Below are 12,657 nucleotides of genomic sequence, written 5' to 3'. Positions count from 1 at the left end.
GAGGGGGACACTGGGGGTCCACAAAAGTTGGGGAGGGGGGGGGGATATTGGCCTTGATGGTAGCTATTTTCTGAATGAAATAGTTATTGAGGGAATGACAGAGTTCCTTGGAAGGGGCGGGTTTTAAAGATGTTCTGTCCGAAAACGCCAGATTGTGCACGATCGAAAAGATTTCCTTCTACTGGTTCTCTGCTGCAAGAATTTTGGAGGAGAAATAGATAGTTTTGGCCTCCAAGATGTCTTTTTTGTATTGGGTCAGGATGTTAATAAACTCCAATCGCAGTAAGGGGCAATAATTTCTCCTCCAGGCCCGCTCCGCACGGCGTACCGCTAGTTTAGTGGCCTTGAGAGCATCATTAAACCACTGATTGGCGTCCTTCTCACGCTTAGAGGTGATCCGTTTTAGAGGGGCGATGGAGTCGCAGCCGGAAGAGAGCCACTGTTCAATGGCCTTGACCTGGGAAAGGGTGGATAGGCCTTGTAAGGAGGGGAGGGAAGTGGTAAGTAAAGAGGATAGATTTTCTGGATCGACCCGACCCCAAGCGCAGGCCCAGATGTTTTTGGGGAGAGGGGGCTTGACCGGAGGGTGAATGGGAAGGGTAAATGAGATCAGGTAGTGGTCGGACCATGTGCAAGGCGAGATGGAAAAGGACTCTATGGGACAGTTCAAAGACCAGATCTGGTCTAGGATGTGACCTTTGATATGGGTCGAAGAATGGATATGAGAAGTAAAGTTAAGAGATTGAAGGGTCTCTGAAAATTCTTTTGAGGATGAACATTCAGCTGGGTCAGAGGGCCAGAAATTAAAATCACTCAGGAGTAAAATGGAGGAGTTGTTAACTGTGATCGTGGCCAGAACTTCCAAAAAGTCAGGGAGAAACAGTGAAGGGGATTGAGGGGGGCGATAGGTGAGAACGCAGGTGAGAGGGGGTGTGATGGAAGTGGTGCGAATGGCTAGATACTCAGTGGTGGCAATATCTGGCAGAGACAGAGTTTGGAAGGGGAGGTCGGTGCGGGCGATGACCGCCACGCCGCCCCCAGCTCTGCCATTTAGGCGGTCTGCGCGAAGGACATAATATGAGGCTGGTAAAGTGGCCAGTAGAGCCGGAAGGGAGTCATCACAGAACCAAGTTTCCGTTAGGAAAAGAAGATCTGGGGCATGAAGGTCAAGTAGCACCGAAAGTTTGTGCGCATGGGCTACTGCAGACCGGGTGTTTAAGTAGAAGGCCGAGAGGGTTTTGGAGGTAGCAGGGAGAGCATTGTCTCTAGAAGAAATAAGGGGGGTGAATGGGGGAGGGGGGATGTCAGGGGGATCAGTCGGTGACAGACCAAGAGCCGAAATGCGAGAGCGAGTGGAGGCTGGTAAGGCCCATGGTCCCTGGAACCTGGAGCCTGTCCAGCAAACTCCATTAAGATCAGTAAATAAGTAATAAAGCATCATAATAATATTCTTGTTGCCGTCACCCCTTGGACTGTGGTCATCTAACCAAAGAGTTACATAAACATACATTAGATCCTAGAAGTTGCTGACATTTATGAAAGAGACAAAAAAACACTGCTGGGCCCACAATGGAACTCAGGGCCTGATTTGAAGTTTGCAATGATGACGGAGTACCCTGTCTGCCAAACTCGTGGCCTGCGCGCCCACTTTCAGTCAAGCAAACAGCCCGATTGACGGAATACACTTTACTCAGTTGACACCAACCTTCCTCCGACAGCCCACGGGAGTACGGGGCATTGGAGATAAGCTAATCAACCATATGCACTATTTAGAGCGTGCAGTCCAGTGTCTCACGATATTCTGCTGAGATGTCTTGTGGAGGTAGGACTCACGGGTCTTACACTGGAATGGCTTGCCTCATTCCTTCATGAGAGGTCAGTATCTGCTCCCCAGTATGCTTCTGGTGAACATTGCATCAAACAAGGGGTACCACAGGGTTTCTCCCTCAGTCCATTACTATTTAACATCTAGGTTCAACCTCTGGCTGCTGTGGCCATGAGTAGGGGCCTGACTATGGTCTCAAATGCTGACGATACTCAGCTAGTGGTGGCACTCTCTAATGCCATCGGGCAGGACGCCCTCAAGTTTCAGGGCGACCTTGCGGCAGTGGCTGAGTGGATGACTGCTAACTGCCTCCAACTGAATTCTAACAAGTCAGAGGTTCTATTAGTAGGTAGGGATCATGGTCTGTGGAGGGATCTCTGGTGGCCAGCCAGCCTGGGCAAGCCCCCGCCCCCTAAACAGGTAGTAAAAAACTTAGGAGTCTGGCTGGACTCATTCCTAAATTATCGAATCCAAACCAAAAAAACAGCAGGGACCTGCTTTGGACTTCTACGGGGGCTTAGACCATTGCTGTTTTTTTTTTTACGCCTCTACGCGCCAGGTCTTCATTCAGGCGATGGTTTTGTCCAGACTTGATTATGCCTGCTCCCTTTATTTAGGTTCTGACAAAGCAGAGGTCTTGAGGCTGCAAAGGGCACTGAACACAGCAGCAAGAACACTCCTAGGCCTGCATAAGTTTTTTTCTGTGTCCAGCGCCATCCATCATCTTCATTGGTTACCTGTGGCCAGGCGTATTGAATTTAAGGCCTTATGTACTTCTTTTAAGGTCTTAAATTCTGCCCCCCTCCTATTCTGGCCAACCTTCTTTTGCCATATGTTCCTTCACGGCCCCTGAGCTCACAGGGCCAGCATTTGGTAGTGGTTCCCCGGATACAAGGAGTTCGCGCCGGTGGCCGCTCCTTTCGCTACAGAGCTGCCACTTTATGAAACACACTCCCAGTGCTGATCCGTGGCCTCAACAAATATTTGGAATTTAGGAAGGCCATCAAGACTTTTCTTGACCCTTCAATTTAGTCTGCGTTAGCTCTGCTACTATGCCAGTTCTTCCTATCAGCGCCGGGACGCCCCTTTGCTGGGGCAGCTGTTGCGCTTTACAAGACTTTATAACAAGTCCAGTGGTTTTAGGCCAGGAATATCCTAGTGATGAGGGATGGTAAAAATAAGAAAATTACTCACACACCACTGGGATAAACTCCCATGGTATTGGGGTCCATTTAATTTTATTTTTCTAAAAACAAACTCTCACATTGGTTATTTGCGTTTGGTAAGGGAAAAGCTTTTGAAAGTTTAGTGTAAAGTAGTGTCTTTCAACAATGACGGACAAACACCAAACTTTTAAATGGCTTGGAAGAAAGTGCCCTGACAGCGGTTCATACAAACCTATTGAGTTTACCTCAGGGCCAGCTGTGGATTCTAAACTTGCTGGGCGCAGTGTAGGCCGAGTAGCAGATGTAAACTCCTGCTCTTCCCTGACTGCTTCTACCCCATCAGCCAAACTCTAAATTGGGCCCTTAGGTTAGAGCCAAACCTAGATTTTAGCGGACGGGTTGCACCATAACAACCGTGATGCACTTGTAATAAGGCAGATGTGATATTTATTGGCTTTTTTTATTTTTGAGTTTTATAACGAGCTAGCTAGACCTTTGTCCTGTTTATGACAGAGTAACTCATACTCCAAACTCTATGTAAGGCCCTCAATGCCTTAGTATCCAAAGGAGGTGCAGGGGAAAGTTGTAAAGCAAAATAAGGAGAACACCGACCCAGGTATAGTAGGCAGAGGACAACTGGTTAAAGGAAGGTAATGTTTGAAGTATTTTACTCCATAGCACTGACACTGTTCTCTTACCTTCAGCTGTTTAACTTTAATTTCTTCTCTGTGCTGCAGTTCAAGTATATCAGTCAGCTTCTTCTCTAATGCTTCTAAATGACTCTGAAACTTCTCCTAGAAAAAAAAGTTTGTATCTTCAAAGTCGGGTCATGTATTCAGTCGTCCAATACAAGGCCAAGAATTAAAATGCTAAATGCATCAATGAAACATCAGTACTAACAACAACATAAAATGGATAAATATTTTTAATTTCGAAAGTTGGAACGGAGAATCTCGGAGACATAATTGCGATCCGCCGTTACCACAACTTCCGGGTTAACCTGAGAAGCGTCAGCATAAACACGCCGTCCCAATACACGCCAAGTATACTTCGAATCTTCATGAAGACGGGAGCACGGAGGAGCAGGGAGGCCGCATTTTTATCTAAAGGTAGGCAAGGATCCTGGTTAGAAGGGGGCTATGTTGGCACCTTATCTCTATCGCTAAGGAACTTTTAATGACGTTAATGACGTTTGGCAGAACCACTTTCTATCAATCACAAACGAACCAGATAAATCTAGACCTAAAGTCCAAAATGATAGACTATTACATAGATTTGTAAGAATAGTCTATATAATATAGATACATCTTTTTAGGCGTTCCATTCCCAATACACTTTGAAATACATCCACAGATTTCTTCTACAATTGAGAAAGAGAAGATTTGGATTAAGAAAAATCAACATTTCTTTCAAACTAACAAGACCTACCTGATACTACAGTAGGTTAGTAGACCATGTCTTCGAAAGGCTATAAACAAATATTAGCCTCCAAAAAACATATATGTACGTAGATCAGACATATGTGATGCTTGTATATTTAGGTCTAAAGAATCCAAGCAGCAATTCCTCCTATTGACGGTGGCCCCTCCGTGCATACAAAGTCTTATACCATTGACATTTAAGGTAACCAACATCAATATGATAATGGCCACAGATATAAATAGTATTATTGCAATAGGATAATAGACGATTAAGGAATATCCTGTGCTTATTTCAATATAGCCTGAGAAATATCAAGCGCTCAAGAAGTTTATATCACAGTGGAAAGAAATTGAAATACTCTTCCCATTAATTACACAGGTATGATTCAACAATGTATATATGCATAGAAAATAAAAGTCTGGAAGTACATTTACAGACCCAAAATAGAAGGAAGCTTCCACTCTAAGATCTAAGGAGATCTTCCATAGAGACTCTTTATTTAGTTTACTAATGTGTTTTTGCTCCACGATGAGATGTCTTGATACTAAGGGGTTGAGCATGTTGAAGAAAATCTAGACAAGAGATGTGTAAAAGAAAAAGCGAGGCAGTGGCAACACAAGTTTTAAAATAAAATATATTGTTTTAACTTTATAGATACCGAGTCAAATGTTGCTAATGTCCTGAAGAAGGTGTCAAGATCGATAAAGCACCGAAACGCCGCGTCGACTTTTTTTCATTTTTGACTGCATATATATTCACTGCTTCACCATTGCTGGTGGTTTTTAAGAAAATGTTTTTTATTATGTTTTAGAATGTAACCCAGTTTGGGAGGTGACAAATAAATTTTATGATTATTTTTAATCGACAAAAATTGTTTTACTTAGTATATTTTCGAGTTGAAATGATTTTGTGTTAATGTCCACTCTGCCTTGCTTACGTTATTTGTTTGTTAAAAAGAAAGGGATAATTATTCTTCCACCTATCTCTGACCCCGTTTAGGATAAATGGTTCAGCAGTTTTAGCCTGCCACGGTTCAGACAGGGACTCTAAGCCTTTTGTTGATGTTAAGATCCCCCTCCCTGTCATATACCACAGGGGAACCTCCTTCTTTCTTATACTATCTTCAAAGTAATACAGATACTGAATTACCATAACAAAGCACAATATGCAAAATATGCATGTGTTTGAATAACATAGGGATCTATGGGCACTCAAGGAGTCAATGGATGTGTAATAGTTGCAGTATCCACCGTCCTTTATCTGAACATCCAAACACTTGACATTGCCGTTTGTCTGTTAAGTTCCTTGCCAACACGTGCTTCATCTGTTATTCTAAATTTTAACATCAGACTCCATGAGGTTAAAACACAAAGATAGCGGCATCGTAAGGAATGGGGGGAGATCAAGTAAATCAGAGCAAGGAGGGATAGTATAATATATCCAGTCCCATCACCAGGGTCCATCACCCAAGTTGTGCCATAAGCATCCCTATCAAAGTTTCAAGAACCTAAGTTGAATTGTGAGCTGGGGGACAAGTACAATAAGTAATATAAACAAAATAAAATAAAATATGATGAGAGTAAAAGAGTATAGAATTTTGGAGTCTTCTCGGTTTATGTTAAAACCAAGCATAAGATCACCACTAGTGTCATATAAGTCATGGATGACTGTACTGCATGCTCCTATAGTTGTACATGGCCGCCTCACATAGTAAGATCAGTAGGGGGAGCTTACCCTCAAAAGTAATCTCAAATGTACCCATAAATTTGCTAGGTACTATACTCAGTCAACATATGTTCTTACCACCCTGGATAAGAGTGAAGAGCTAGAGAGTCACAGGATGAGTCTTACCACCCTGGATAAGAATGGGGAGCTAGAGAGTCACAGGATGTTTCTTACCACCCTGGATAAGAATGGGGAGCTAGAGAGGTGGGGTACATCACATTGACGGTTCACCCTTCTCCGCCTTTGGGAAAAGGTGGGGAAAATAAACGCAAGGTGGATGATGGATGGCTCATGCTACATTCACTGAGCAAGGTTGTGAGAGACAGACAGAAATAGAGGGTGACATATTCAATGACCGCCCATATCCTTGCAAGACCAGAGAGGAGAACTGTTTTTTGAAGAAGGTACCAAAGAATGTTCTTTTCCATCGCGGAAGAAGAGATTCTGCCTGTCTGTCCTGCAACCAACAACACCTCAGTCAAAAGTTCATACCAACCAAGAGGCTTCCTCCACTCTTTACTATCTGCACCACCTGGCCTGCACACCCACACACACTGCCCATGGCCCCAACACTACCCTCACAGATCTGCCGACTCCCCCCCCTGCAGCCAGAGTGTGGCAGCAACACATGCTAAGGCCTATCCGAGAACCTCAGACCAATGCTGGTGTATAGTATGACTTGTTCCCACTCATAAATCACTGGCATCCTCTAGGTACCTCTGCAGTCTTTGTTGCCTCAGGGAGTCCATGGTGTATACCGCCAGAGACCTATACCGCAGTTCTGAGCAGATAACTTGTTGTAACAGTCTTCCCTTTGCCAGGGGCTTCGGTGCTCACAGAGGGAGACATCTGCAGTTTCAGTCCCACCAAAACTGCTGCTCACTACATTCTTGCTGACAGCAGCTTCTTACCTATTATGTTTAGGTCCAGATTTGTGTCCTACAATATCCTCTTCATTCCATCAGGACCAGAAATTCTATTTTACCTTCTCTTTTTCTGACCTCCTCACCTGAGGAAGAGGTATGGCACCTCCTACATGGCATCCGAGCAGTCAAGAGCTATCACTTTGGTTCTGCTTACCATAGAGGCCTTGAGATTTATTATTTGTTTTTACCTTTTATATAAGGTTGTTAACCTTCCACTTGTTTCTCGTTCTTAACCTTCTACTTCTTCCTTGTTCTTAACCTTCTACTTCTTCCTTGAGCCGATAGATTAAACCTTTACAATTCCCAAGGGGGTTCTTTACTACACTGTACTGGGGACGCTACAGTCTGGTGCTGCCGGTATTGCTGGACACTACAGAGGACTCCAAGCCCCAGCCTGCACTGGGCCAAAGAGGAGGGGCTGAAAACCGCCACTCACGGTTTCCACGGGGAGAGCTATAAAGCGCATGGTGTTACCTCGCGGGGCGCTACAGTCTGGTGCTGCTGGTATTGCTGAACACTAAGAAGACACCAAGCCCCAGCCTGCACTGGCCCAAAGAGGTGGGGTCGAAAACCATCACTCACTGTTGCCACGGGTCAAGCTATAAAGCGCTTGGTGTTACCCCCGGGGCACTACAGTCTGGTGCTGCTGGTATTGCTGAACACTACAGAGGACGCTAAGCCCCGGCCTGCACTGGCCCAAAGAGGTGGGGTCGAAAACGGCCACTCACTGTTGCCGCGGGTCGCACAATAATGCGATTGGTGTTTCCCTAGTGAAGCCCGGGCCAAGAGTGGGCCCATCCTGCGCCCGTCAGTGCCAGGGGAAGAGGCTGGGCCACCCCCCTTTGCCCTGTAACTTTGCAAAGAACTGACTCATTAGGATTTACCTGCTAATGTCCATTGGAGTGCCTAGAATCTATTGTACATCGAGTACTGTGAGTGCATGACAACGTAAGTGCACAGGGTGGAGAGCATCCGTTATCATGGAAGTATTGATTTGTGTCCAAGCAATACCATTTAAAGATTGAGATGGTGCCTATTGGCAATAATGGGTAAAAGAAAGCACACTACACCTGTCACAGGAAGAATTCTTGTCTGGTGCTATTCTTATGTTCCCGGGTTAGGCCATTGTAGAGAAGCAGCTTGTTTCTGATATTGTCCCATTTTTCACAACAACATTTCAGCTGTGACCTTTTACACATATTTGTGGGCATGTCAATGCTTGATTAGTTTCTCTGATACTAACATGCTTACACATCTAGCTTTGCATAACATTATCACAATGCTTCTAACACCATGTACAAGCCCTCTTTACAAACTATGTACAAAAGTCGCTTCTATCTTCATCCACGGGGCAACAGGGCTATTTACATATCCATAACATGTAAATGTGTTGTATTTGTATAGCGCGAACAGTAACCCGTAAGCATCCCGGCGCTTGTACTCCTACCACAAGGGAACCCCTCCTGGCTTTTCCTTGTGAGGTGTCCACTCCTGGGCATCCCATGGTGAAACCAGACATCCCTTGTGTATCGGGGGCCGTTGTGGAGACACAAGAAAGCTATTGCCCAGAGTTGCAGCGTGGGGCCCATGCTTAGATTCGGCACTGAGGCGAGAATATCCGGTCAGAGGAATTTAAGCCCGATCCTGCTGAGGCGGGAATCGAACCCTGGTCCCTGGCCAGCGCTCTGCATCAAGGTCTGCCGCTCTAACCATTGAGCCACACTAATCTATACACACATCGCAAGGTTGCTTTCTATTATGAATAATGAGCATCCCAATAAATTAGCAGAGGAGGCACTTCAGCTGACACCGAGGGTCCCTGCATGCTACTCAGCAGTCTGACATCTTTGTGAGGGGTTATCCAGTTCGTGATCAAGACGGAGTCCTTCATTCTCTCCCACCAGGTAATGGGGTTGGATCGTCACTCGTGGAATTTCTTGGCTCTACACCTACACACTCTCTAGGTACACTAAGAGTAGGGTTCGCATAGTAAGTACGCCAGATTACTGCCTGGCTTATATACCTGCATATATACACTCTTTGATCACCAGTGTTGAACTATATCTACTATTTACGCTTTTGGTGCTTGTAATCACCTTCATCTGTTTCTGCCTTTTGATTATTGCAGCACATGTATTCTATACAAGAATAATGTTGGTTCAATAAATATATATTGAAAAACGTCCCACTGTGTATTCCTCTGAACACGAGTAAGCACGAGCGACTGAGCAAAAGGCTCTGAACTGTTTCCATGAGTTCGCTGATCTATAGGCCAACATATCCTTCAGTGGTGCCCAGAATCAGTCTAGGCACCTCGTGCACAGTTTTTTATCCAACAAACGTGTAGGTCCTACGGATTAGTAGGAAGTATACAACACTATGGCAGCTTTAAACAAGGAGATCAGTAGCACAGAGGCTAAACAGGAGGCAACTATAAAATCTGTCTCCACATTGGTTAGGTGCAAATCTGGAGCCCTGGTTTCCTCTTCCAATGGGTCAGCATTTGAGGGACTACTGAAGGACTTTGAGGCCAGTAGGGGGCTGGCAACTAGCAATACCACTGATGCACCCTGTGCTGACCAAGTAATCCAGATCACCCCTACGCAGGTTGTGGGTCCACCCCTTAAAAAAAAACTCAAATCAAGGACGGTACTTGCTCACTTGACCAGACAGCCCATATTGACAGGGAGCTCCGCTGCTAATACGCAGCTGACAGAGAGTTCTAAGAGACTAGCTCCCAAGGATATGGCCCTGAATGAACGCAAGACCCTCATCTCTGCAATAGAACAACGTATGGTTACTCTTCTGAATGCCGTTGGAATAAGACTAACCATGGTTCAGACTCTTGTAGAGTCATGTCGTGGGACTTAGGGACAACTAACCTAGGAGGTGTTTTGCACGAATAGCAATGGTTTCTACTGAACTTTTATGCAAACTTAAGACTTGCTCAGTTGAGGTGAGAGAGGGAACTGCACTACATCATAATCATAATGTTTCATCGGTACGAGGCATGGTGCCACCCATAGTAGGGAGGGTATCAATTATTACAGGCTACAGGTGCTTTTCCCCACTTCCCTCCACCACCAATTATAAGTCTCAAATAACTCATTTTTGACCAACTTGGATCTCCCATTTGTCGGTACCATATGTTGTAGTGATGGTAGGAGTCCCTCTGCCAGAAAACAAACAGCTATCATGAAGGGAACTGAAGAAAAAATGTTCAAAATGGTTGGGCTCTAGGGTAGGCCATACTAATACTCTGTTTCAAAACATGATAATGATGAGGAGAGTTACCTGGGTGGGTAAAGGAGTAAAGTTTATTGCCGGGGATTGCATTGTGATTACCTTTGTGAGTCAGCAATGGTGGAAAGGATCCTTCAGGCCTGTTCATTCCATCAATTTCCACGAAAGTCATTAACTTTTTACCTGTAGAGTTCTTTTACACACTTCCTAGGAGGGCCTCTCCAATAGAGAAGCGTCAGCTACCCCAGAGTTAGGTGGGCTCGGGCTTTGTATTTGAGAACCGCACTTTCTGCCCAGTCCCTTAAAGGTTGCCCCTGCCACCTGATTATGATTGGAGGAGGGGCAATCGCTTTGGGTGCTTGAGTGATTTGAATGAGGAGGATTGACTCCTCGTAAACAGTACACAGCCTGAACAAAGATCCCTGCAGATAGCCCCATCTGAGACAGTTCCTCTTGCCCTTGAGGCAACCGTTTTTTGCTCCTGGGGAGGCCAGATATCCCATCTTCGAGGACCCTTAATCAGTATAATATTAGTGGTAACATTAGTAAAAGTAATAAAGTTGGATTCCATTTATGGAATATTGCAGGGTCAAGGAAAAAGTTGGCCATAGACGATTGGAGGGAATTTATTGCAAGATATGATATTATATGCCATCAGGAAACATGGGGGGTACATGAAACCTTTATTGATGGGTATATGGCATATCGTTCCCCGGCACTACCATCAAGTGCAGGGAGGACAAAGAGAGGATTAGCAATTTACATCAACAACACTTTTCCTAGGAGGGTGGTTACGTTTTACAATGACTCTGCCTTTTTGTCCGTGGGATAATGACATCAATGAGGAGCCCCTAGTCCATTTTAAACACAATGAATACGGAAATGCATTAAACAACCTTTTGAATAAATTAAACCAATTGATGATAATGATCTGGGTGGAGATCAAGTGAAATTAGCCCCCATCATTTTTAGTGATGTTTGTATGTCAACCATTGACTACATTTTGGGGGCGCTAGAGAGCCCGGAGCAAGATGGTCGCACTTTAGTGCTGTTCTGCTGGTCGGGATTACAATCGTCTAACATCCATTAAATCTGGTGCCATCTACGGCTGAAAACGATAAGCGAACACTCCTGAGGCAAAGAGGAATGCTCTGAGACCTTTAAATTGGATATCTAAAGCCCCTAACAGCTCCAACTTCGCCAGACATCGCTCGATACAAGATGACAGGCCCGGAGGACACTGGTTGCTGACTTTCTCTCCTTGGTACAGTGATTCACTTGCAGGGAGCCCACCCGGCGACATAGACCCACATACCAAGTGCCCGGCCTGCGGCGCATTACGGGGCGACTCTACACTACAGTCCTTTGGCCCTGTGACACACTGGGTGGCCGCCATTTCGCAACTCTGACTATTAAGGTGAGACGCTCGCTGTTTGGCCCTGACCTGCTGCTGAGGCTGTGGAGCTGTGGCCCGCGTTGGCGGCGGCCCTGCGAGCAACGTGTCCCTGCGCACCGAATGATATGCAGCCTTCCGGTGCCCTGAGACGCTTCTCTGCGCGGCCTGCAGCTCCCGGACAGCGGTAACTAGCTGCTCTCGCATCGAGACATCGGCATAGGTGGCTGTCAAACTGTGAGTAGGTGGCGCAGCCTCCCTGGGGATGCGGCCACAGGTCTGACTCCATGCGGATCTCTACTTAAATATTGTTCTACGGAAGCTTTAACTGAAACGCAAACGTAGCACCACTGCTGACAGCGAGTTTGACGGAGTGCTATTATTGATCTGACTAGAATATCGTCATGGCATTTGGCACCTGCTGCAGGCCACATTGCATCTTGGCATGGCATGGTGCATTCCTATACTGCGCCCGTTGGAGGCCTGGTGGCACTGCTGGATGGACTTTCGGGGGCTAGAACCTGCATTGTGTTTTCAGCGGCGGTGTGTACTGCTCGACCCACTCACGAGCGAACGAAGAATTGTACCACACTATAGTGCCAACGCCTAATACCACTAGTGTATATCCGCCACCAACGCAGCCACATCCAACACGCTGTTAGCTCATGCAGCCCACATCTCTCCCATCTACTGGCGCTGGGATTGAACAAAGCACTAGGCCACAGCTGCATGCACTGCTTTTGACTCATCCTGGGACGGACCTATCTCCTGTGCTCTGCTTTCCATGTGACGCCCCAGTCCACTACATTGGTGAGTGTAAGCAGCTAACCATGGGGAGGACGGACAAGCAGCAGAGCAAGTTGCACTTTGAAGCCAAGAAACACACCAAATCTCAAACCCCAAACACTTCGGTCACTGACCCTGATCCTGAACCCGGAACGACCACAAAGCTGGTGC

The 12,657-nt window shown here is 45.9% G+C and overlaps 1 protein-coding gene across 1 annotated transcript in view; it reads right to left on the bottom strand.

Annotated features, from left to right (window-relative positions):
- LOC147717648 (E3 ubiquitin-protein ligase TRIM39-like) overlaps positions 1 to 12,657 on the bottom strand; it is a 356,587-nt gene that overhangs the window by 309,960 nt on the left and 33,970 nt on the right. The window contains exon 2 of the mRNA XM_086920543.1: positions 3,690 to 3,785. Within this exon, the coding sequence (XP_086776669.1) occupies positions 3,690 to 3,785 (96 nt within the window). The remainder of the gene's footprint in view (positions 1 to 3,689; positions 3,786 to 12,657) is intronic.

Source organism: Lissotriton vulgaris, chromosome 5, assembly GCF_964263255.1.
Source record: "Lissotriton vulgaris chromosome 5, aLisVul1.2, whole genome shotgun sequence".
Lineage (NCBI taxonomy): Eukaryota > Metazoa > Chordata > Amphibia > Caudata > Salamandridae > Lissotriton > Lissotriton vulgaris.
The sequence above is the reverse complement of the archived record's forward strand: the minus strand, read 5'-3'. Positions and strand labels throughout refer to the sequence as shown.